This window comes from Myiozetetes cayanensis, unplaced genomic scaffold (genome assembly GCF_022539395.1).
Source record: "Myiozetetes cayanensis isolate MyiCay16 unplaced genomic scaffold, myiCay2020 scf6-25, whole genome shotgun sequence".
Lineage (NCBI taxonomy): Eukaryota > Metazoa > Chordata > Aves > Passeriformes > Tyrannidae > Myiozetetes > Myiozetetes cayanensis.
In genome coordinates, this window is record NW_026087853.1 from 14,650,682 (window position 1) to 14,677,390 (window position 26,709).

The 26,709-nt window shown below is 41.9% G+C and overlaps 1 protein-coding gene across 6 annotated transcripts in view; it reads left to right on the forward strand.

The window, feature by feature from the left end:
* The first annotated feature begins 548 nt into the window (after nt 1–548).
* Nucleotides 549–26,709, forward strand: part of CCDC88C (coiled-coil domain containing 88C) — a 98,167-nt gene continuing 72,006 nt past the window's right edge. For 3 of the 6 annotated variants that reach the window (XM_050337030.1, XM_050337033.1, XM_050337031.1), the window contains exons 1-3: nt 551–892; nt 999–1,099; nt 9,113–9,221. In XM_050337030.1, coding sequence (XP_050192987.1) covers nt 833–892; nt 999–1,099; nt 9,113–9,221 — 270 coding nt within the window. In that variant the 5' untranslated portion in view covers nt 551–832. Of the gene's footprint in view, nt 893–998; nt 1,100–9,112; nt 9,222–26,709 lie in introns of all 6 variants that reach the window. The other 3 variants (XR_007631620.1, XM_050337035.1, XM_050337034.1) reach the window with 2 other exon arrangements.

Below are 26,709 nucleotides of genomic sequence, written 5' to 3' on the forward strand. Positions count from 1 at the left end.
CAGCGGAGGAGGGCAGGGCGCCGGGCGGCTCCCGGCAGGTACCGCCGCCCCCGGCGCGGCCTGGCCTCGCCACGGGGCCCCGCATCGCCCCGGTAACAGCGGGGGAACGAGGCGCAGCCGCGGGGGGTGCGGGGCCTGGCCCGACCCCGCCGGGGCGGGCAGAGGCCGCGGGCCGCTCTCGCTGCCGCGGGCAGGGGACGCCGCTCCTGGGTCCGCCACGGGCGGGGGACAGCGGGGCGGGCAGCGCGCCCCGGCCCCACACCGCGCCCCGCCCCGCGGCCGCCCGGGGCCGCCGCCCATTGGGCGGCCCTGGCCCCCTCCGCCCCTGCCATTGGTGGCGGGCCGTGCCCGTCACGGCCGTGCCGCCGCCCGGGTGTGATTGCCGGGCCGAGGGCGCGCCCGCCGCAGGTACCGCTGCGGCCGGAGCGGAGCCGGGGGAGCGGCTGCGGCACCGCTCGGAGCCGTCCTGAGGGAGCTCCGCGCCTCTGCTCCCGGCCACGGGGCGTTCGCCGCGGACGGCTCAGCCCTTTCGCCCGGCTCTCGCGGCGCGGCTCGCTCCTGCCCGGCGAGCCCCTCTCGCAGCCGCGGGGCGAGCTCGGCGGGGCAGACCGAGCCTGTTGCCGCTGGGAGGAGGCACCGCGGCGGCGGCAGCGACCGGCCCCGCGTCCCCCCGGCGCGGGGACGGGGGAGCGATGAGCCGCGCATTGTTTGCCCTGTAGGCAGCGCCCGGCGGGCAGCGGGGCGGCGAGCCATGGGCTCCGCGCCTTTGTCTCCCGAGTGAGCCGACCCCGCGCCCGCAGCCTCCCACCGCCACCGCCCCAGCCCCGGCGACATGGACGTGACCGTCTCCGAGCTCCTGGAGCTCTTCCTGCAGAGCCCCTTGGTGACCTGGGTGAGCAGAGCGGGGAGCGGGGGATGCCGCCGGGGCAGCCCCGTCCTGCCGGGGGGTGGATGGGTCCGCCCGCCATCCCCCAACCCCGCTGTGCTTCCTCTGGCAGGTGAAAACCTTCGGGGACCTGGGGAGCGGGGACCAGGACAACCTCGGCGTCTACATGGACCTGGTGGATGGCGTCGTCCTGAACAAAATCATGCTTCAAATGTGAGTGGGCTCGGGAGGGGGATGCGAGCCGGCCCCTCTCCCCCGGGCGGCGGGGGCAGAGTTGCCCCTTCCGACGGGCGAGCGGGGCTCCGGACCGGGAATCTTCCGCAGCCGGACGGCTGGAAGGGCGGCGTGGGGCCAGAGCGACCTTCCTTTTGGTTGCTCCTCGAAATTAACAAAAGGGGGGGGGGGAAGCCCGAACTAATCCAGTTCCATAAAATATTATTTAGCTTTTTTTCCTAGGTTTTTTCTTTTTTGGTTGTTCGTGTGGTTTTGGTCTTTTCTTTTTTTTCTTTTTTTTTTTTTCCTTCTTTTCTCACCCCCGAAACAGTTACAGTTTCTCAGTTGTTCACACGTGCTGCAATGGAAGGTGTGTGGCAGTACAAAGAAGGAAATGAAAGTACCGTGTCATATAAATCTTTACTGGAGAGATTCATCTGAACTTTGTCTGCTCTTGCGTAACTTAGATACTAAATACATAATTTAGAAAAAACTTCTCAACTTAATGATACTTCTTTACGCAGCACTGGAACGCCATGTGTTGAGGGAACTTAGAAATTGGTTTAAAGATGAAGTGCTAAAATACTATAATGTCGAAGTGAATTGCTGTTAGGGCTTGTACTGTGTTTTTAACCACATCCTTTCCTGTTGCTGATCTGCTGCATGTATATCCTGACTGTGTTCTCTTTGTGTATTTGCTTTTAAATATCCTGAAACATATCTGAGAGAGAATTTGTAGGGAGAAGTATTTGACTTTCAGATTAGGAGACTTTGCAAATCACTCAGTTTTGGTACTGTACTCTTCTAAGTGACGGAAATCAACTGAAGCTCGACCAATGATTTGGAGTGTTAGGCCAAGCATTTAAATGAAGAACTCATATTAGAATCTTTTAAATTATTGAAAAATAACTTAGTCTGACAACCCATGCCTCACCCACTCAATTTGCCAAGTTTTGTTATCTTCTGGTACCTGGCTGCTCCATGTGAGAAAGTAATGAAGTTTGCTTTTGGTTTGATGTTACCAACAGTGAAAAAATTGAACTGGAACTGAATCCAGATCAGCCAGCTCACAGGGAGATAACAAACTAGTGGTGCAAAATGTTAGCTGGGATGAAAACCTGTTGTAAAGATATGGCATAATCTCCAGCATTTCTTAAGGAAAAATGACACTTTAAAAAGATAACTTTCTGCAAATTAGAGCCTCGAGTATAAATGTTTAGATCCAGGCTTGTAGCTTTCCAAGTTGTGGGAAATTAAATTTTGATTTGTGACCACTTTGTTTGGCACAGAGATGACCAACCAAACTATCAAGGAACAGCAGTTGAGTCTGCTACAGGTTTATTAATTAATTATTATCTAATACATTTATCTGATTACATGTGCAACAGTGTTCTTATTTCAAAACAAGGAAAAATTAACTTAGTCGCTCATAAATTCATGAAGTTACATGGCTTTTGAGTGACTGTGGCATTCGTATGAGAAATATACTTTAGAAGAGCTTTGTCAGGTGGTGTGGGCAAACTTGAGTATTTTGTAATTGGCCATTGAAATATGTCTAAAGAGATACAGAGTCGTTAAAGTCTAAGGAGCAACTGAACAATGCTCTGGGGACAAGGAGTGAATGATAAGATCTCATGGAAACGGCAGATAAGCATATAGGCTGGCTGAGTGCAGTGACACTAGCTGGCATTTGGTCTGATCTCAGGCGTATGATGAGAAATGCCCTGGCATATTTACTTGTTTTAAGCAGTCCGGTAAATAAGTTGGTGGGGTTTTGGGTTTTTTTTTGTCTGGTGGTTAGTTTTTTTCTCTGGAAAACATCTCTGCCAGTAGCGTCTCAGAAAGTGAAGTGTGGGAAGCACAAGTGGTGTGGAATAGGAAACTGTCCCGTTATACACAATTGGGCCTTTTCCCCCCATTTTTAGCAGCTTTGGCAGTGCTTCTAGTGGTGTCTGAGGAGTTTGAAACCAAAAGCTTTGTACTGAGAGCCCAGGACTCTTTAATTTAGGAAGGATTGCAAATTTATTTATGTATCCCGACTCAGAAAAGTGTTCAGAAGAGGTGGTGACTGACCTTTACTTTTCCCTGATTTCACGTTTAGAAACTGCAGTGTAATTACTGCTTGCCTGTAAGTCAGGAAAGCCTTGCAAGGCGTGCTTCTGCCCCACAGAGCTTTCAGAATACAAAATTAATGTGTTCTTAGAAATGCTTGCTCATCAGTTTTGTGTTTTTTTTTTTTTTTAAGTCCTGGTCCTGAAGATGGCTTTCAGTGCTTGGCTGGAGATTTCTTCCTGCTGAAATTTTATCACTGAGGGAGGGTCTTTAGTAAATACGCCAGAATTTGATATGCCATGCCATGATAGTGTTGATTGCTTGAAAGCACAGATGCAGGCATGCACAACATGTAGATAGCAGGGGGTAGCAGGGTGAAAGAGTTGGTCTCCTGAGGTGGATAGCTGTCTCATCACTCGTGTGTTATTTCATTTTTACTTTTTTTTTTTTTTTTATCCAGCTTGCCCGATTACTGGAACAGAAATAACAGGGGCACGTGAGCTTGCATTTAAACACCAGGTGTGATGTGGTGCTTTGCTGCAAGTCAGCATGTTTCTTCAAAGGTTTTGGAAGCCAGATTCTTGGGAAATTCATTACTAAAAATACAACACTTTTGTTCTGCAGCTAAGCAGATTTTAAGTTTAATTCAGGGTAAAAAAAGGTGGATGTGTGAAGAAATCCAGATATACCTGTTGAGTGGAGATTGCTGAGTAAAAGTAAGGCTTTAGCTGTTTGAGGTGTGGGTGGGCTGTAGGAGTTCAGTCAGCCTCTAATTTCTGTTGTAATAGTTTGGATTTTCCCCAAGTGCTGTCTGGCAACTTTGGGTGGAGAAGATCCCAGCTGCTTAAAGTTACAGCCAATGTGTTTTAGGCGGTGGATTCGTTTCAGTGGCTGTGTCACTAGAGAGATGGGTGACATCTATCACTTTTCCTGCCTGCCAGGTCCCTGCTGGCTCTATGAGAGGAGGTGAAAATAGGACTGTGTCTTTATTTCATCCTTTTCAGAAATGAACTGCCCCCAGGAATGCCAGCCCTGAATAAAACGTAGTTTGCTCAGGAGTGCCAAATGTAGCCATGGTGCAAGAGTAGGGGAAGGGAACCTTGCCTGGGCTTAGGCAGATTGTGGTCGGTAGGTAACCAGCTGTTGGGCTTTGCTGGTGATCCCTTTGCTTCCTGGTGACCTCTAAAGAAAGCAAGAATGTTTTTAAGAGAATTGGGGATTGCTTGGTTCCCAGTAGGGGTGCCTAGCTGTTCAGTGAGTTAACTTTAATAGCAAGAGACAGCAGTGTTTGGTTTCCCCACTCTAGATTTTAAAATGAGGCATACAGTTTTTCAAATTATTTTGCTGTAAATGAGGGGTTTCCTTTTCCTGTGTCCTGTTCAAGTGTATATCCCAACCTAATCATGCATGAGGGACACGTTGATTTTTGCAGACTCACAATACTGACTGAAAACTCTGCATACAAAAATATTTGTTAATCTTCAAAGTGGAACTGCTGTGTTTCAAGCTTCCCGGTTGCCGGTACCAGGTTAATGAGCTTCTCTGCAGACTTTCTTTAGAGAACTTTTTTCAGATGTCTGTGTGTCACTTCCTGGTACGAAATTAGCACGTGGCGACACTGCATAGACTGCCTTCAGTGCTACACTTGCAGCTGTGGCATAATACCTACAAGCATAAGCAAATATTTGCCCCATATACTTCCCAAATAAAACTTTCTATAAGAAATCGTGGGGGTTTACACACACAGGCACATAAGTGTTTTCACATTGGCTTGTTCTAATTCTTTTAATTGATAGTAAACCCTGCTTTTCTGTCAAAACATTTAGCAAACAGGAATGTGTGTTAGGAATACAGCTGATAAAGCCACTTGTGTTGAAGCCCCATTATAAAAATGCACAATAATAGGTTTTTCCATTTCAATCGCAGCTGTCATGGTTTGTGGTGCTGTTGATCTGTCTTCTTTAATTTAGACCATGTGACAGGAACACAAGTGCCCGCTTCTTGTGGTTTGCAGCAAGTGGCATGAATACCAGAAGGCTAGAGATGTGCATCTGTTTAAATTAAAATCTTATTTAGAGGTGCATTTTTCTACCATTTTCTAGGCAATTTAGAAACCCTGCCAGCCTTAGTGACATTGTTGCACTTGATGATAGAGGAAGAGGTTGGATGATAGGAGAGTCAGAGTGGTCCAAGACTGGTGTATTTCTGGCTAGCACAAAGTGCCACAGGAGACTGGGCATGCCTGTTCCTTCTGGTATCTCAGAACCCTTGGGCCAGAACTGTGGGCCTTCCCCCTTGCTCATCAAAATGACTTGTCAGAAGTGGTAGGAATAGGATTGTCATTTTGAATTTTTAAATTTAAATAATTTTCTTGTTGTTTGTTTTATTAATTGGTGACATAAGGGGTTGCATCTTCATGCACTTGTGCTGCTGGCCCCACATGTGCTGAACTTGTCACTTACCTCTGTCTCCTGACCATTACTTTCATCTCTCCTTCTGTGAGAGTCATGAATGTGTACAGACCAGAGGACTTCTTTAAAATGTTCGGGTATATAGTGAGGTTTGAGAGTTTTTGTATATTTGGCTTGGGTGGTTTTTAACTGGTTTGTGGAGTACCTCCTGTAGTCACACCTCAGCCATGCTGTCTCAGTCTTATTTAGATAACTGTTTTGATCTGAGGAGTAGGTGGTTTTCAAAAAAAGAGAAATTTAGTTTTCAGTATATTTGTAAGGGAAAGACCAAACATCAAAGGACTGAAAAGGCATCTGAGGTTCTATGCAAGGTTTTTTCAATACACTCAGAGAGGAATTTGTTTGGGTTACCAGGTTAGTGTTGCAAAATAATCTCTTTCATTTTCAGTGTGATGGAAAGAGTTTCTTTGTATAAAATTCTTCATAAACAAGTTTCACCAACCAGGCAGGTGCTATAATGTGCAGAGTGTGCTACCAACAGCTCTTTTTTCTTTAAGATAGACACGTCTTTAAGCACTGAATTTGCTTCTTACTGTGTAATTTTATTTGGTTGCTTTTTTTCCTCTTGAGGACTGTGCTTCCCCTTCCTGCATTTCTCTGCTGCAGATCAGGCTGTTCCAGTTGTAGTGTTTGGAGTACCTCGATCTAGCTAGCTTTTTAGCCTTTTTCTTTCATTTCTCCTGAGATGGCTTAGGTTGTGTGGCTGTGGGTTTTCAGGGAGCTCGCTCCTCCCCAGAGTACGGCTCACCTCAGGATGTTGCCCCATTCCCCGTTGGAAAGGCCTGCCTGCCCTGGGCTGCTCTCTGCTCCCTCTGCAGGAATGCAGCAGGTGGGTCTGGGGCTGCTCCTGCACCAGGTGGGTGGCTTGCTGGCTCCCCTGGCTCCTCCATCTCACCCCTTCCACATCCCACTCCGGGTGAGTGTCCTGGAGGAGGGAACATCAGCGGGAGGGATCCAGCTGACCTCAGTGGATTCATTCAAGGCAGGAAGTCTGATGCGGAGAATGTTTGAAAAATGCAACAGATATATTCTTTCTGAGTAAACACATGCATCAAACCTTTGGAAAGAACAAATATATATGTTTTGGAGGGTGAGAGGGGAATCCTCCCAGTCCTTCCAAGAACAACTTTCTGTTGTTGGAAGTTCTTGTCTGTGGAACAAAATCAGCTGTAGTCAGTATTTGAGCTTACCTGATCCAGGATTAAGAAAAAAATATGGTAACAAATGAAGAAGAGATGAGATGTTGCTTGTTGGGAAGGAATTGTTTAGTTTTCCCTGGGGAACGCAATAAGCCCTGTGGTAGTTTAAAGTGTAGGCTGTGCTGGCCTTTCGTATCTTGTGCAGAGGGTGCTCTCTGAAGTGAGCTGAGGTGATGTGTGAAGCTGTTACACAATATCTCCATCCAGGAAACATAACCGTTGGGTTTTTGAGCTACATTCTATTTTCAGGGAAGCTTTTAACTTTATGGTGAAGAGGTGGCAGGAGTGCCAGAGTGACGCTGTGTGCTGCGGCTTGGCTGCAGGTTAAGAGGGCCCTGAGGTCAGTGGCATTAAGGGCTCTTGGGGCAATCAATTACCCTTAACGAAGTTGATGGGATAAAAGCTCTGGAATTGCTTCTGAGGGCGTGGTTCTGCCAGTGCTTATGTTCTTGTAACACTATCTCCTCTGTGCAAAGATTTGCAGGTCCTGTCTGGGAAGGAAGAATTGTTCTGTGTCTTAACCTCATCCAAGTGCTGCAGTTCCACTGCCTACAGCTTTTAAAGACATAACGTCTTCCTTCCTGTGGCTGGGGGGTGTATTTTGTGGATTTTTGACCCATTTTGTGCCGTTCTAGACAGTGTTGTGGAGTAGTGCTCTCCTGTACAGTCAAAGCTTTCACTTCTGGCTGTAGGCTTGGGACACTGCCAGAGCGTGGCATGGCAGCGTGCTGCCTACATGAGCTTTCACATGGAAACTGAAGAACTGGGAACTGCAGCCTGAACCTCCTGTTTGGCCAGTTTCTCTCTACTGAATGTTTCTTCTCTTTTGGCTTCACAGTTTGTTGTCATGACCTTGCCTCAAAAGGGCAAATGTGTCCAGCTTCCTTCAGGGTCCAGCGTCTGCTCAGAGTACTGAAGGCAGGGTGCTGTCTGAGCTCAAGCCCAGGTGGCATTTATGCTCCTCCCAACTTGCAGTGTTGCTGAGGACCCATACTGTCAAACTGTCGTGGGTATGGCTTCTGCACTGCTGTATCTGAACATCAGTAAAATAGAATACTTATTACAGATTTTACTTTAAAAGCTTGTTGCAGTTGTCTCTTTTTGTTCTTTCTTTCATAATTTATTACAGTGCCAATCAGTATACAAAGTGCTTTGCTCCTGTGAAGGCTGTGTAGTGTCTTGCTAGTTTATGCCAGTGGCAGTATTGGTCTTTTGTACTTCATATTGCCTGAGTCCTAGTACATTAATACTGTATCTGAGGCAGCTTTCCCTCATCTCCAGAAATCTGTGTGTTTTTTCATACTTATAGCACTGCTTTCACTCAAAAGGTGCTCTGGAATGGTTGTGCATTTAAGAAAAAAAAAAAAAGGTCTTTGACATACTTATGTAAATGTTGGCAGATATATTTTAAAAGTAAATATTGGATCAGTTCCTTTTTTATTTCCTTGTCAACGCCCGAATTCGATATTTGGCCCTGGAAGAGCTGTGAATGGCTTAATTAACAGCCAGAGCAGAGCTCTGGGAGGCAGGTGTTTGGATTGTGTAGGAGTCTGCTGATAAGAGCCATTATTAGAGGGGAAACACAAAGCTTTGATCTATGCTATTGGCAGATAAAGATTTTCAGGTTCTTTTTTTGTAACATGTTAGGGTGTACATAGAGTATCTGAAGGTATATACTCACGTTAAAATATTTGCAGCTTTTCCCCTATGTCTTATTTTTTATTTTAGAAATAAAATTGCTCCAGGTACAATTTTATTTTATTTCCTTTAAAATCGAACAAAAACACAGCGGGTATATGAGAGAGCTAGTTAGATGATATGGGTGTAATAAGTGCAGTATTCTTTTTTCCCTTCATTTTGTAATACATTTGTTTTTTGCAGTTTTCACAGTGATCACTGATCAAGTGTTAATACCCTCCTCTTGTCATAAAACTCTAAAGCCAAGGAAAGCATGGTAGTATTTCCCAGGCTTCCTTTATTTGAATAAGGAAAACCCCTTATTATCAGAGACTGTGCATGCTGGATCAAAGCAAACTAGATATGATCTTTTTTAGGGGACATATGGCTAAGGAGGAAAGCTACTCTGAAGTGGTATGTGAGTTAAAGTAGTGTACTTTGTAACATGGAGCAATATTTCCAATTAATACGTAGGTGCAAAACTCATTCTATCATTAATGTTTATATATACCCTGTAATTTGTATCAGTTTTCCTATTGGTGCATTATTGAGATGTTAAATCTTAACACCAGGTAAACTAGTAATATTTGATTTTTCTCTTTCCTCTTCAATAGAGATCCTCGACCAACCAACCAACGCGTCAACAAGCACGTAAATAATGACACCTATCTTCGGGTTCAAAACCTGACTATCTTAGTCAGAAACATTAAGACTTACTATCAGGTGAGATTTCTGCTATCTGTTGTTGATCTGTGGTGATTGCTATACTGTTTTAGCCAGTGCAGTGGCTGGGGGCTCGAAAGAAGCTTGCTGTAGGAAATGGAGAGGAAACTGTAAAAGTACCGTCAGCCATACTTATGAAAATGGCAATACAGTTATCTTCTCTATCTATTCCTCCTGGCCAGAGGCTGTTTCCCTGCTTTCTCTTTTTTGAGGAACAGTTTGTGCTCAAAGACTGTGATAGAGGTTTGAGGTGCATGTAGTAAAAAGACTCTTCTGTGGTAGGACTGTGGGTTGTGTACGTGAAGAGGTTTGGTGAGATTGAAATAGTGTTTCTAGATATAAAATTTGTTTAAAACAAGTAACCTTCTTTTAAAGGGGCTGCTAGAAAATAAAATGCTGATGAAGAAATGTTTTTAACGCTAGAATATAAACCTTAAATGGATAGGAAAAATAAATCTGCTTAGCTTCAAGGTAGACTTCTTACACTCTGTACCTGTTCCTGGTGTTAAAGCAGTTGTTTGTTTAGAACTCCTCCACAAAGTGAGTGCAGGAACGACTGCAGACTCACAAATAGTGCATTTGTTAGGTGACATCCTTGAACTGACTGTCAGTGTTCCTCTACTGTAACAGTGCTGCTCTGAAACCACAGTGGTGACAGCTGAGCATTTTTTTAGACTTACATGCATGTTGGCTGCTGCTGGAAAGCTGTAGCAGTGAATTCACTTACTCTAAATAGAATTTCTGTATACACACAGTTGGGTATATTTAGACTTCTTTAGCAAGGAGGTAGCTGTTCTGCTGTTTCCTTCCACACATCTTCTGCCAGATTTGAGTGCTGTTCAGTATAAACCAGACTGTAAACTCTGAGGACTGTTAAAATGCTCTCTGCATATGTGTCTCAATCATATAATGAACAAGCCAGCTATACTCTAGGAGTGGATGTCAGTGTGCTCAGAAAACTTTGTTTTCTGTATGTATAGAAGAGCCTGTGTATTTGTTGCCTTCTGATGCCGTTCTCTTCCTAAGCTTGCCTACCACTGTTCTGTGTTATTGTCACAACTCTGTTCCTGGACTTGCTTAGGGAAGCCTGAAAGAGGGACTTGTGAAAAGTGACAAATTCTGATGGGGTGTATGAGTCATCCGTGTGAGTTTCAGCAGCCTGCTAGAAAAGTGAAGTGTGTAACTCAGGTTTGAGATGGTGTAGGAGGGTATCAGGCATTTCTGAAGACAGCTGACCTGTGTGTCTGTTGTTAAGAAGTGTAGATGCCGATGCAATGTGGTGTCATTCCTGAGACTTATGATTTCTAAGGGGAAATTCCATTTGATCATAACTAGAGGATGAAGTTGGGGGTTGGGGAGGTGTGTTTTTTGTTTTGTTTTTTGTTGTTTGTTTCTCTGTTACTTAGTAAATAGTCTATATGAAGTCTACAAGAAAGAAGGATAAGACTAGTCTTTTTCCCTTTCTTCTCAACCCCACAAGATTTATAGTCTCAAGAGTCTGGTCCTTCAGGAGTTGAAACTCTTTTTCCTTCACATGCTTCTTTTGTCTTGAAGTTGATACTTTGACCTCTTCAGAGTACCTGAAGAGAGATCAGAGTCAGGAAAAAAGAAAAGAGACTCAGAGTCGTGTTATGTTGCTTGTTGACCTGGCTGTTGAGCTGTGTAGTCGTAATCCCATAAAGCCAGCAACAACTAAAATAGGTTAAGACATGGAGCTTTCAATGGGAAACACTAGTTGAGGCTTTCAGTAGCAGGCTTAACAGTGATGTTCCTATTGAGTCCATAAAATTGTCTACTGAATCCTGTCTGAGGACTAGATATACTGTATGTAAACAAAGCAGTCATGGGAGTTTGTCATTCTTTGCTTTTAGTCCTGAAAATGTAATTACAACAAAGTTTAAAAATATTTAATTTTTTTTTTATTGATAAGACTATATAAGAAACTTATTTGTCCTTGCCACAGTCATATCTTCATCCATATCATAGAATCCAAGGTCTTGATGCTAATCTGAGATTGCCTTTCATGTGGTGGTGTGCAGCCTTCAACTCTCCATAGTCTGGGGGGAGTTAAGGCCATCTATGCTGTAACCAAGCCCTGCGTGTGATTGGTGCCAAGTATAACATTACATCTGTACTTGTGTCTCTGTTAGATGTTTGGAAGGTTTCTTGTTAAGGATATGATTTAAGTAGCTTTTACTGGCGTTTTTTTCAACATGCAACCAAACAGGTGCTTTGGAATATTAAATATTCATAATAATTAAATATTGTTAGGCTACTTCTGAATATTAGAGATGTTTCTAAATAGGCTGAAGTTGTGGGCATTGTTTGATGAAGTAGTATTAATACATTAGCTTAAGTTAAAATGAGGATACTGTCTTACTGACTGAAAACATGGTTGCAGACTGGAAGTGGGAGGGAAAAGTTCCTGACAATCAATAGGAACACAAATATTCTGCTTCCTCAAGAGAAACAAAGCTCTAAAAATACAGTATTCGCCTGACATTTTACATTCTTTTTTGCTTAATGGACCCAAGTCAGGTTTGCAGCATAATTACTGAATTTGGTAGACCAGGTAACCTAGAATGAGGAAAATGTCACTTCATTCTTTATTGAAGGACATTGATAAGTATGAAAGAATACTTCTCTGTACTGGGCAAGAGCAATCAAGAATGTGACATAAATTCATGGTACTGTAAACTGTATCTGAGGAAGGTGACATAAGTGCCTACTAAAATTAACACTGATATTCAGAAGGTAGTTGACATTTCAGATCATGTCATTGTCTAGTCTGTCTGTATCTAATGTCAGGTTTCTCATATATCTGTGTAGCTGTTAAAGCAAAATTCTCATTAATACAGATAATATTACTTCAGAAAACAAGGACAGGTCTGATCTAGAAGCATGAATCCAGGTGTTACAGTGTTGGAACTTTCCTGATCTCATAAGCTGAGGGTCTGTGCTGGAAATGGCTATGAACAAACCACATTACTGGTGGAATTCAGCTTTGATTTGAACTATAAAGATCAGCTCCTATCTGTGCTTCAACAGGCATAATTTTGGAGGGGTAAATGCAGTGAAGGAGCCGTTTTTCAATTTGAATAACCTTGTTCAGAAATTTGTTAACTGAGTTTGTTCATTAGCAATTTTCTGAAGAGTTGCCATCTTGCAACTTCCGGCTGCATAAAACTGGATTGCTGATGGCTGCTAAGAAAAACAGTGTCAAGACTCTTAAAATGGGGGACAGTATTGGTTGCTGCAGGCTTTGGTGTTTTCTAAATTTGTTTATTGGCTATGTAGTATTTGTAACTAGTGGTAGCATGCAACATCTCTGCATTTGCTGCTCTCTCAGCAGTTCTATCTTTGCAGATCTTCTATTGACTTGAGAGGCACCTCCTTTGAAACTGAGCAAATGACTCATTTTGCTGTGGGATTTCATAAGAATTTAATATATCATTAATTGCATTTAATAACTGTCACACTACTGCTTCACTGAAGGAACAGCTGGTCATAAAACTTCTGGAAGTGGTGCCATATCTTGGAAAAGGGCTGAGTACAGCAGAATGTTTTCATTACTCATAGTGTGAGTTTTATGTGGCTCTTCTTGCTCTAACTGAATTCTGACACTTGGCTATCTTTAAACTGGAATTCAAAATGGTTTTGTAGGGAATAGGACAGAAAGTTATGGGTTACTGTCTGTTACTGCAGTGAGGATGTTGATTGAAGGGTTCAGTAGAGAACTGACTATGTTGGAGAAGAGATGCTCATCCACTTCTCACTGGTGCAGGTGCTGTGTGTCCTGGTGAAAGGGTGAAGTCTTTACCACATGCTGCAGCTCACCCGTGCATCTGGAACAGCCTGGCTTCCAGCTGTCATCTGATGCCTTGTGTTGATGACATAGTTTGGTCCTTAAGCTGACACTGCCTAGCCCAATGCAGCAAAGGTGAAATTATCTTGCCATTCCTGAGCTCTACCTTCACTTTGAAATGCTCTATTGTGAGCTCTGCGGAGGCTTTTCTACTGGTCTGGTTAAATGGGCTTGAAAAGAGTTTAGGTGTGAGTAGTTGAGGCTGAAGGATCTTTGGCTTCAGTAAAAAAGCACTCTTGACAGTGAGCAGTTATAGCCTTAATTCCCTGTGGCCTTGTGCTTCTTTTCTAAATGGTGGTTAATCCCAGCAGTGGCAGCTGTCTTCATGGTGCTGTTTCAGTGTCCCTGCTTCTGTAAGAGAAGAGACAATGTTTAGAAAAACCCGAAGTCAAACTCCTTGAGCTGCAACAAGCTGTGGAAGGGTTGATTGGTTAAATCCTGTAGGTGCTGCTACTTGAAGTTTCCACATAAGAGCGGCTGTCTGGTATCTGCAACACTGGGTAACATGCTCACAACCTATGGAATTTTGAAAGAAACCTAAGCCAGGCTGACAGGGGAAGCTTGAAGTGGCTTTGTTGTGCTTACTCTGTCAGTGGGTCAATCTTTGAGTTTATTGTTTTTTTCTAAGGAACAAAAAAAACCCCCACTTTGATAGCAGTTTATAAAAAAAGGAATTTCGTAAAAGGGCCTGTTTTGATGTCAGGTAGCTTCCCAACCTTCAAAAAATGCCAGTAATCACTCCCAACAGGATATACTGCGCTCTCAAGCAAAAAACCCTACCATTTACATGAAAAACTTCAGACTGACAGAGAGAATGTCATCCCTTGGCTGCTTCCTGGATGGGTATTATGGTCACATCTGGAGTATGTGGATGAGAAATGCTGTTGGAAGAAACGCTGCAATGTGGTCACGGCTGTATTTTTGTTGCTTCTGTTCCCTACAGTTGTGGCCACTAAATACCTAGCAGATTACTTCATATTTCTAAAAAGGTTGGAAATATCTTTCAATTAAAAAAAAATTGTACTGAGACAAAGTTCTGAAACCAAGTTCTGTGACTGTGTGGCGTGTGCAGCGTCAACAAGAAACTCAGAATAAGCCCTAGTGTTCTTATTAAAGTGACATTGGTGGGAGTGTAAAGATGAAACAATTGCATTTTTACAGACTGTATCACCACAAATCCTATTCTTCCCACCTAAATCAGTTTGCTTGCTCACTTCATGGTGAGCAAGGATACCTTACTTTCTAAGGCATGTTTCTTCAGACCTGTGTCCTCTTGGCTGCTCTATAATTGTGTAAAACAAGTAAAAGCAGCTGAGTTTTTATCAGGTGTGTTAAGGGATGTTAGCTACCTGTGAGTTTGGCTGTTGTGAGTGATTTGGTGTTGGTGCTGAGGCTGTTTCTAACCTCTGGAAAAGAGAACTTTGTTTTCAGGCTGGGGCAAATACTGGTTCTCCCTGTGGGTCAGCAAAGGTCTTGGCAAAACCAGTAGTTTCTAGAGCAGTAAACAACTCCCACTTCAGTAGCTGAAGCATTTAGTCAGGTTTAGAGCTCTTGACTGGACTGCAAAGAGGAATTCAGACTTGGAGCTCCAGATTTGGGTACAATTTATGGACTGGCAACTGTACTGAAGCTATAAATAAAGTTTTGGAAGGAGCAATGTCCTCTTATATGAGCTGGAATCTTTCCCTACTAGGCAGGCTAGTTCTAGTGGGCTAGTAATCCAGTCTTTAGCAGAGTAAACACCAAAATGCTAGAAATGCACATAAATGCACACACCCACAAGTCAAAAAGCATTCCTCTGTTCTGAGGGGGAAAGTTTGTACACACAATGGCCTACTGAATTAGGTAAAACTAATAGTTTTTTTGCTAGCTGTGTCAATTTGGTGTCTTAAACTGCAGTATGCCTGAGTGACTGACTGCTTTCATTTGATTCCTGTTCCTTAGAGATCTTAATTTTGGCTCAAGGGTAAACTTTTGTTATCTTGAGCTTTCAGTTTCAAGATTATTAACTGAGAATGTCAGCTTTCTCAAGAACAAGGTATCAGAAGCTTCAACAGATAAGCTCTTTCTGATTCAAATACTTTGCTGATCTCAAGCACTAAAGTGCAGTTCTCTCCCTTTTTTGTGCAGTTGAGTGGGCTGTGTACATACAGTCTCCCAAATTGTTTCTGTGTTGGAAATTGTATTGTTGCACCTACCAAAGGTAGTGTGCATGTTCTTGTGGCCGTAAGTTACAGCTGCACAAAGGAAAAACAATGAGCAGCCACTGAGCCTTTTTCACAAGTCTACAATAAATAAGCTAGTATGACAAGTAAGTTACTAGTAAGGCACTGTTGTGGAGATGCTCTGTGTTTCAGTAAGGCAGTGGGCCTTCAGGACTGGGGAGATTCTGCCACTGGCACAACCTGGAGTAGGACCTTATTAGCTGTGTATTTGTTTCCGCTTCTATTCTCATTTGACTTCCAGTTAGTTTGAACTTGCTACAGGCACAGACTGTCTGTATGTATTTATGCAGTACTTAGCTTAACAAGGCTTTCTTGGTTCTGCAGTGATAAAAATGTTTTGAGTTAGGCTCTGTGTTCTGCAGTTAGCACGATCACGAAACATGTAAGACTCTATTGTGAAGATATTCACAGAGGTGGGTGCAGGTCAAGGGAATGGCTGACCTTGGTGCAGACGTTCTGGGAAGTGTACAACCACTGATGTTAGTCTTTGATTTAGCTCTTCACCTGAAAACAGCGGTACCACTCTGCTGCAGTGGAACAATCACAAAAATACTGACCATTTGTATAGGTCCTGCTATCAAGTGTTTCAGTGAGGAAGACTGAGACAGGTGACTCATCACTAACAGCCAGACTGTCTGATGCTTTGTCAGTGAAAATGCTCTTGATCATTTCCAGAAGAACTAGACAAACATTTCTGCCTGAGAGTTGAAATAAGTTTCTGCAGACATCAGTTTTAAGTGTTCCCAGGTTGGTTAGAGCTGCCGTTCCAGATGATGAGTAGCATGCTGTCGGACACCTGATTGAGATTACTGGCTGTGATACTGGGATGCATTTTGGCTGATATATTGAATTCTGTCTGGAAGTTTGAGAGGAGTGATCTTAGAAACATGTTTTTTTTCCCTTGAGGCTCTATGTGCATTTTAATGCAGAATGAAATAGTGACCTGAAACAGATGGAAGAGAATGGGTTGAGTTTTAAGCTACTTTTAATTTCCTGGAGCTAGAATATAGGAAAGGGCAGTACTAGTAGGCTGACATGTGTCTGTATTCTTGTCTTTGTTTTGCTTAATAAGCTAGAGGGGTGTGAAATCTTTGTGCAGACAAATAAAGAAACTGAGCCAAGAAAAGAGAGAAGCAGTGTCCTAAAATACAGAGGCAAATGGAAGTGACCTGTAAAAATTTTACAGTATGAAATAGCTGTTTGGTTCCCACACAGCAGCATTTACTTAACCTCTGACATGTTAATTGAAAGCAATTCTTGGGACGTCTGAATTTGTAGAACACATCCACAGTATCCTTTATATGGCTTAAAAAAGAGTAATGTGAGAGTGTGTGACTTTCCTTAATGAAAGCCAAGGCCTAATGTTAATCTCCTAGACTGTTGCTGTGATTACCAATGCTAAAGCCACAGACTATTTCAGTCCTCTACTACTTGTATTTTTGGTTATTAGGTTTAAGATGTAAATTACTGTTCAGACAGGCTCATCAGACAGCACCATGTTCATGCTGCCTGAATTTCAGGCAAATGTCCTATTTTTGTCAGCCGAAGCTTTGCAAAGGAGGGAATTAAGTTTTGTAGAGCCTACCAATTTTGGGTAAGTTAGAAAACAGCCTGCATGCCGCTTGTAGCTGAAAATAGCTTTGAGGTTTACTTTTTGCTAAAAGATAATAAAAAAAGAAAGTTAAAGATTGCTTTATTGCTTATGTTTCTGTAATGTATTCCATGTCATTTAGTACTTTTCATGAAAAGTCTTTAAAGAGAAAAGAAGATGAATTCCACAAATGCATAAAGTGTGATTGTCAGATAATCCCCCAAATTGCATACCAGTTCCCAAAGCAAGTAACGTATGCTTTTTAATGGCAGGTAGTAAATGAAAGTTATTTATGTTCTTCTTTTATTGGCATGTTCTATCTCTGAAGGTGTTATTTAACTTGTGATGACTCTTATTGAGGTTATTGTTGCATACTGTATTGTGACACATGGGGTTCAGTCCACAGTCTTGCTTTTACACAGCTCTGACTCTGGATTAAGGTTTGGTGTCAAGCCTTGTTCCTGTCAGTTCCAGTGGCATCTGTGACCCTGTGGTGCAGAGAGTGAGTGTCTCTTTGTGCATGCCTGGAACTCAGCTGGCCTTGGCTTTCCACTCCATCAGCATCCTAGTTAGCTTTTGTTACAGAGCTCTGTAATGAACTCTCACCTTTTTGCACACTGCTTTTTTTAGTGACTTGTTAGACCTGTAGGCAGTTCTTCCACAGTGTGTTTTCATCTGAGACAGGTATTTGAGATGTCTTTTCAAGTGGTGCTTCTCTGTCATTTAGAGGGAGTAAGTATCAGTTTCAGGAATCTGTGGGAGTTCTCAGACAGTGCACTGAATCTAATGCAGAGTTGTATTTAATTCTGGAAACTGTGGTTTGCATTGTAAAAGTCTGCTTGAGCTTACGTTGACCTCCAGGACTTTTGGCAAATGTGAGTGCTCTTGGGCCAAGAAATGGGCATGAAGGTTGTGGAGATACCTATGCTGGTTAACAATGATGGGATTTATCCTGCTGAACAGGCCTCTGGACCCGAGAAAGTAACAGACCTGGGAACAGGAGGGAGCTTTAATGTGCTAGTTTCTTTGCTGAAGACAATTCACAGGAAAGGGTGTATTTCCTACTTTACATGGTGTATGGACTTTGCACCAGCACAAATTAAGGCACCTGCTCATGAGTGCTCAGAAATTTAAATGCTGTCATTTGCTCATGCATGCATCTCCCATCTGCACACATGTTGGTTTATAAAGGGAAGGATTTATGAAATGATCAAATAAGACAGCAATTTAAAGTGTGTGCACGTTGTACTTTAGGTAAGCAGAACACCTTTTTTTTTTAATAGCTGTTTAGATGGGCTGTTGGAATATAAACTGTGTGTGAGCTGGTGCCTCTCCTGTTTCCCATTTTGATTGAGAGAGAGTTGAAGGAAAGTTAAGTGTTTAAATTCTGCTGGGTCCTCATATGGCCAGTAAAAGTGCCTAAATAAAAATCTACTCAGCAGACAGAAGTGGCCCCTGTGGAGCTGTCACTGTCTGTTCTTTCATAATTAGCTTTATTAAAATATCTAGATGTTTATTTAATTTTTTTTTTTAGACATGGTTAGTGTGTCTTAGGTGATCAAGATAACAGTGAAAGACATCTGCTCCTCAAGGAAGCATTGGGAAAGGCTTGTCTTTGCACAGAAAAAAAATACTGTGTGAATTCCACTTAATCATTTTCACAGGACGGGAAGGTATTTATTTAGTGGGATAGTAATATTTTAAAACTACAATAGGCAATCCTCTTTCTCTAGAAAAGTCACTTTTATTTACCTTATATTAACGAACTGGCTTCAAAAACATCATAAGTTGTTTGCTGTAAGGTTGAGAAGCAAAGGAAGAAAGGTAAGTTCCCTGTGAAACCTTAAAATTCCTGGGTGTTATGGTTTTATCTTCTTATTTTTAATGGTGATTCTGTCTGTAATATGTCCACTGAAAAGATATTTGTAAGGGAGTGCAGTGTCAAATTTGTATCACAGAAAGACCTGTTAGGTGTGCAGTGTGTGTTAAAAGAGGGGAGGGTGGTACTGAGGTTAATGTCTGGTTTATTTTGGAGCAACTGTGTTACAGTAAAACTAAGTGAGCAGAGTCCCAGGGGAGGCATGAGCATTTGCTGCTAGAAACTGGAAGGAGGTGAATTTCTTTTTAAATTTTGATATTTAATGCAGAATTACTATATATGTCAAAAGGCTCATTTGTTTCAAAGGAACACCATCAGTCCCATAGTTACCCTAAGAGTAAAGCATGCTTCACTTAAAAAAACAACCAACCAAACAAAAAAAGCCCATGCAGATTAACAAAAAACCCACAAAAAGCTGCACTCACCAAAAAAACCCCTACAAGCAAACCCCTTCTAATTTGACTAGTTACCTGTCTGAGTTATTTAGAGTCTGTCAAGACTGTGTAGTTACTTCAAAACAAAGCAACAAGTAAACTACAAGGAGTTGTCCTTTAGTGTAATAAATGTCTCAAGGTCACTTCTTCAATCTTGATATTTAAAAAAAGTGAAAGAAAAACCCCAATAACTAAACCAAAAAAGGCCCACTCTGGGTGTTCTGTGTTTTCCTGAATATGCAAAAGCTGTTTGTCAGGATCGAAGGCTTTGTCTTTGTTTTCCCAGTTTGTGGCAAGTGCTTATCTGAACAGCATGAGGATGTATCTTTACAGTTTTACATGCAGGAGGAATGATTCTGTAGTAGAGGACCACAAAAGCTGCCATTATTAGAAGCCTTGCTTACACTTCAGTGCTCTGGCACTTAATGTAGCTCCCAGCTTCCAGTCATGCAGAAGAAACTAAAGTAGAGAGCTCTAATTCTCAAACTTGGTTGAGCTGTCTCGCATTTCTTCCAGTATGCATTTCCTTTGTAGCCTGAGCCAAAATGTTGATTGGAAAGGTGATTTTGATCTCCCTTTTTTCACCGAGCTCATTCTCTTTATAAATTACTGGGTCCATATTTGGTGCAATCAAGGGATTCAGATTTCAAATAACTTGTTATTGCTTGAAGACTTGTCTCCCTAAGACGCAGTTTGGCCTTTTCTTTCCTAAAATATCTCAATTAACTTGCGATTGTGCTTTCTTTGTATTGCATAGGACTTGATTTTAAGTGTCACTGACATTCTCAGACTGACTTAATACAACTAGAGATGCTGAGCATCCTGCATGGCAGAGTCCTTAAGCAGTTTTGCTTTGATACCCTTGGATATTGTGAGACCAGCACTGTCTGCCAGATCGTGATTTGTTTTGGCTCTTTTCCTTGGCAGCACATTGCAGCTTTTACCAGTGTCAAGGTATTTATCACACTTTATCAGTACTTAGAGGTTTTGCAGTGTTTATGGCAACTGCTTGAATATCTGCAGAAGATACACTGGCTTGCTTTCCCAGTCTTGAGCTTAGCAGCACACCTTGTTTTGGAGGCTTTGAGCACTCTGCCAAACCTGCTGGAAGAGAGACACACATACCCAGATGAGAGAGCTGAGTTGGCATGTCAGTAAAAAGCAGTTGTTTTTATAACACACGGAACTGCTGTGCTCTTTAGCACACTGACTTTGCAGTCAGGCTTGGACTGTCACCCATTTATAAAGGACAGATCGCTTAAAGTTTCTTTACAGTATGTCTATAAACAAATAGAAATACACTTATAACCAAGTTAGATATAGACTTACAACCAATAACTCTTGAGACGCTAAAGGAATGATCTTAAATATCAAATACATTAAAAAACCCAACCCACGAGCCACCTTGACTTTTAATGATATCCACACAAGTCTCTCTCATCAGGTGGCATTAATCTTAATACTTCAAAGTGTTTTGTAAGTTAGGAAAGTTAATAGTGAAGAGTGATTTAGTTTTAGTTGGCTAAATGCCGCAGGATGGTAACTTAAAGTACAAACAAATTCCTGATTACTTTTTCTTTCTGCAACAGGTAACCTACTATTCCCAGTTTAAAACTTACCAGTAACTTAAGTATTGGCTGCTTACACCAGCCATTCTAATATGCAAAGGAGGTGAAAAGCAGATTGACATTCAGCACATTTGTTTTAAATAAGCTTTTCTGTGTGATACTTTGAAACTGAATCTGGGATTCTAAAGCAGCTGCCTGAGCAGCATGCAGAGGAGGCTACTGGGTTAAATTTTGCTTTTTCTGTTGTGTTTTTAATATATAGTGTTGCAGTTTAGGAGTTTTGTGTTTGTGTAACTGGTACAGAGGTGCTGAAAGGTACATCTGCCTAAGCAGAGAAAAGGCTGGAAAATACTCGATCCTTGCGTTTTTCATCCCCAAAACAAAGCCTTATTAAAAACCTAAACAAAGATAAACAAAAAAAACTACCCCCAGCACCAAAAACCAAACCAAAACATAAAATCACACACACAACCCCCCCTCATAAATTTGCATCAAAGACTAACCTTTTGAACTGTAGGTTTCATTTCATTTGTGTGGTAGTTTTTGGGGTGGTGGTTGTTTTGTTTGTTTTTTCTTAAAGAGTAAATGCACTCTGCAGGTATTTGCTGTTACCTTGCAGTTGGTTCCCTGTTTATCTTCCTTGTCTGCTGGTGCCAGTGATGAGTAGGGTTTGACTATCACAGTATTCTTTTGTTGGGGTATGTACAACCATTGTTTCTTAGCTGGGATGATTAGGAATGAGTCCTGCCTAACATGGTACCAAGAAATTGTGAAAGGGACAAATGTACAAGTCTGGAGATAGATACCTAGAACTCCTTTCTCACCATGGAGATTTCGTGTACTGTCAAGTTAGTCTGGGAGTTATAATGAAGGGCATTTGAGCATAAAGGAGGAGAGATGGAACTGCAAACAAATACTGCTAAATATTTCATACTGGTCAGTTTAGATATAAAATGTTTGACATGTTTAATGCAACACTTGTTTAATAGTTCAAACATCAGTTTGATTCTACAGTAACAAGAATCACATATGAATACCTAGGATGGATTTTTAAACTATTTTTATGTAGTGTGATAGTTTTAATTGTTGCCTTATAACACTTTCAACTAGGGCTTTGATTTTTTTTTTTTTTTTTTTTAAATAAAAGAAGTCCTCCTTTCCCTTCCCTACCTTCCCAGCCACTAGGTGAAGTGTTTAACTTGCCCAAAGGAAAGAATTAAGGCCATTTGTAAGAAAAACAGAAAAGCTACTTTTACAAAATGAGAAAAAGCGATATCAAAGTACATCTTTGTGTCTTATATGAGATAGATTAAGAATATGAAGTAAATGGAACAGTTGTCAGAGGAAATGACTGTGAATGCCCTGACTCCTGAATACCTGCACTCTAGATGTTGATAGATTTACTTGGGAGAAGAGGAAAATCTCAGAGATGATCTTGTTGGTTGGATTTCTGGCAGTTATGGCACTGACAACTTCGAAATCTCTGCTTTATTGCCAGACAGATCTGCTGACTTACCTAAAGCATGAATCCATACAGACTGAAAAGTGTGGCTTCCCAGATTGCCAAACCTTGCAGCACAAGCCTTCTGTCAGATGAGTGCCGGGCTCTAAGAACTGTCTCTCTCCATCTGTAAGGTGTGTTGTGACTGTGATGGGCACGAAGCCTTTCCAGGCAGGGCATATGACCTAAGGCAGCAGGGAATGCGGCCGCAGGAGCCCTGACCCCTGGGGAGGTTCAGTGAGCTCAGTTTGGATGTGTTCCCCTGGGAGTTGCCTCCAGAAACCCGAGCTTTGCTGAGGGTGTTTGCCATCTATCCTGGCATCTTGCAATACAAAAGGAAGTTCCCGTTGAATAAACTTTCCTCTTGCACTTAATGGCTTGAATTTTTCCACAGTTAACAGGGCCATCCACAGTGACAGAAGCGATTTTTTTTTTTTTTCCCCTCATGTACAGCGTGGGGGTTGGGAACTGTAGCCATGGTCAGCTGCTTGAACAAGGCAGTTCCTCCGCACCGTATCACAAGCCTCAGAGTTTCTTAATATGCACCGTATTTAGCTGGCTGGCATTAGTCATGTCATGTAATTACTGTGTGTATGTGAAGGAGTGTTCAGGTGTTGTGCTGGAAGGGCAATGCTTTTTGCTGGGTGCTCTGAGAAGTCTCCTAGAACGGTGTTCTGGGCTCCTTCTGCTGGTCTTAAATGAGGAAAGTACGTGAAAGGTTTCTGTATGCTGTGTTGCAAATCTCAGGGCCTCGGGGAAACTGTGTTCATAAACAGGCGGAATTTGGCTCTTAACGTTAACTGAGATCATCCCACTGCACTTACTGGAGGGGTGTCGGGGGGGTCAGGGAGAGAGGTTTTTGTGTCAGTTTAAGCACTCCCAGTTTGTTTAATCATCATTTGCTCTGTGTCATAGGGCCCTTTTTAGTTCCACATATTTGGCACACACTGCTGCTGTATCAGAGAAATTATGAATGGAGTGAACCAATTTCCTGGCACTTGGGAAGCCATCAAAGTTTGTGCTTAACCGAACAACCGTGCTGACTAATGTAATACAATATTAAATATGCAGCAGCCTAAAATCACTTCTGTTTTCGGAGACAAGCCTTTTTTTGTTTATTTTTTTAGCATATCATCTAAACAATCATTAAAAGGGAAAAATAACATTTAAAAAAATTATTGTCCTTCTAAGGAACTAACTCGAAGAGAGTAGAGTTTAACTACCACTTCTCACCTTTTTAATGACAATTCATTATTTTTTCTTTGATATTCAGAGCAAGTCTGTTCCAGTTCCCAAGACATATGCTGTATGCCCTTGAGGGGTAAAGCAATTAAGAATTACAAGGAGTATTATGCATCGTAGAAATAATCAACCTGCTGAAATAATAACCAGCCATGTGCTCCTAAGCCTCTCTGTATGAATCAGGGCATTAAAGTGGTGACTGATATATGAGGAATATGTCATCTTTGAGATTAATAAGACAGCTGCACTGGAGAGAGGAGGAATACATTTATTTTTGCGTTCTGTAACACTGACCTTCTTTGATTCAAGAAGATTCTGACTTGAGTAACTGCTTAAACTGTTGCCGCAATCTGTGAGATAATGTGGCGCTTCTGCTGAGACAGAGCAAGGTACTTGTTTAGCTGAACATACTTTATTACACTGTAGCCCTTATAGCACAAAGTCTCACTTCCTGACTGTATTAGCTGCCTGATATTTGTTTCTGAGACTTCCTCCATTACAGAAATAGTCCACTTAAACTCAGTCTTGCTTTCTTGGGTAACTGTTCTGTGTAATGATTTCTCTAGCTTTCTCTCAGTTGGATAAGTAACCCTGGTGAAACGGTTCTTATGAAGTTTTAATACGCTGTGGTAAAGCAGTACCTCCTGCTATGGAGTAAATGTCTCATTCTTGGCCACTTGATTTCATGCAGACCAGTTTGGGAAGAGCTTGGGAACGCAATAATTCACTTTGAAGAATGGCTGTGGATCTGTTTCATGTCTGTCTGGACTCTGGAATTCAAACGCTGTCTTCTGCATTAACCAATTGACTGCTGTCTTCCTCAGTTAATTATATATATATGAAGAACAGAACACTTGATGAAGTAGATGCACTGGAAACACACATCAAAGTTTAAAACACACATCAACATTTAATTACAAATTTACCTAGTGAAAAAAGGTAGTGTTAATTAAAGAGTACTGAGAATTCAGAATTTAAAAGTTCATGTTTTTTGGCTGCTAAATCTTACAAAAAAATTCTATGAGATGTCCAAAGAGCAGGAGCTTACACATCTAACTCTGTCTGAAATATTTTTAATCCATAATGAGGAGCGGTGTGTTACAAAGCAGTGGAAACCACTTTACATTATGTGCATTCATAAAGAGATGCTCATTAAAAATGCATTTTTAGTCACCACCTGTTATTTGTTTAATTTGGTGCTTTACTGCAGTGTTGTATTATTTTTGTCATTCTTCTTTTCCAAAGTGCATTATTCATCACTTTGAACCATATGGGCAGCAATGTATTCTGAACATCTGATTTCTGCACTGGCCATTCCCTGAGGAAAGACCCTAATGTCCATGTTTATGACCAACCAGTGAAGCCTTTCATGTCATCTTTTCAAGAACATTTCTTACCTTCTGCATACCAAGGATGCAATTAGGAGAGTCACAGCTGTGATGCTACAAGGCAACAAGGGGCTGAACTTGATTAGGCAGCAAAGGCCTCTGCTCAAATTCATAAATGAAAAACAAGTATTATGGGAACAGGGGAAAGCTTTCTGTGGATCCTGTGTCCTCCACCTACCTTGCTGTTTTCCCATGGCTTGCACATGGCTGTAGGCACATGCTGAGGTGTGCGTGGAGCGAGGTGTGTACTGACATGGCTGCTGCCTGCTATTGTAGCCTCTGCTCTTTCCTTGCCAGGGCTGATACCCAAGGGATTTTCTGTCAAAATTTCACAGAAACTTGTTAAAGTTTGATTTCTCTGGTTCCATCTCATGAAAATGAGGCTGAAAGATGCCTGTTGAGTTACTTTCATTCTCTTTCCTTGACTGCTCTGAATCTTCTGCAATGTGCAAGTGTAACTGGGAATAGAACCCGACTAAATGTTGCCACAGCGCTGCATTTCAGCCACTCTGATTTTATTGACTGTGCATATCTCCTCTGTTTGGTGACAGAATGTTTGCGTTGTGCTGTTTCCCTTATCCTTCATGGTAGTGGTGTGTCCAGTAACGCTTGCATGGGTTGTACATGGAGTATGTGTACAATGTACTACAGGGTATTGTCACTTTAATGGGGGGCAAGGGCCCATTATATTATATAAATAGATGGCAAAGTGTCCTTTTCTTTCAGTGTGGTGTGAAATCTTTTATTTAACATGACTAGTGGGCAGGTTTCATTCTTATTTTTCTGCCGTGTGCACATATCAAAAACCTGCCATGCAACCTGGTGTAATCAGCAGTCTGCTCACAGGAGGCCCCGAGTGTGAAACAGCAGGAGTTTTGCAGCGTGGAGCTGAATGGTGTTGGCAGAGCTGTTTGAAGAAGTTTACTTAGTTCCTGCCTCCATTGTGCTGAGTCAATTCCAAAGGGGCTGTTGCCTCTACCTCGTGAGAATGACTTACAATCAAAATTCACAAGGAATCATGTATCTACTAGTCTGAAATGCAGCAAATGCTCTTTTTATTTTCAGTTTTGGTTGTGCCTGTTTCTGTATTGCTTCTTAGAAAGCAACATTGGTGACTGCAGATTTTTAGTTTGGGGGAAATTCTGTTCTTTACTACTGTGTGTTTATGTTCAGTAGCAAATTTTGGAGACTGAGCATATCTTATATTGACAGTGCGTATTTACAATGTCAATAGAAATTGCTTAGTTTGGAGATTCAAATTAAAATGCCTGCTTTTAGCACCTTATATTTACCATATGTCTTAATGTTGTGGAAATGCAAACATTAGCTTATGCTGAGATTTAGAGGAAAGGTGGATTTGGGTACTGCTACTGAGGTGCCAGGGAACTTAGAATTATGTTAAGATACTGTATTATAATTGCTGGCTTTTCTCTGATTACTTCCTCCAGAAAATAAGCATCTATTTCTCTCTTTAAAGTTTGTGGGAGCTGTGTGACTTATGATCACCAAGAAGTAAGATCATTAGCTTGGATTTCCAGCTTCAAAATGCAGCCTGCTTCTATAGATCTGAAGAGCACAATTTGTTTTACTGTAACATTCTTCTGGTGAGTGTGCCAATTCCCATAGAGCTCCAGTTTCTCATTGGCCATTCATCACTCAGATAATTCATGATGCTCTGAGCAAGAAACAGGTTTGTCGAAGTAATTCAATGCCTCCACCTGAGTATGTTTGAACAATGATGCAGAGCCATTTTAGTAAGTTACATGAAAAGCTGTGTGTAAACCAAAGGAGATGG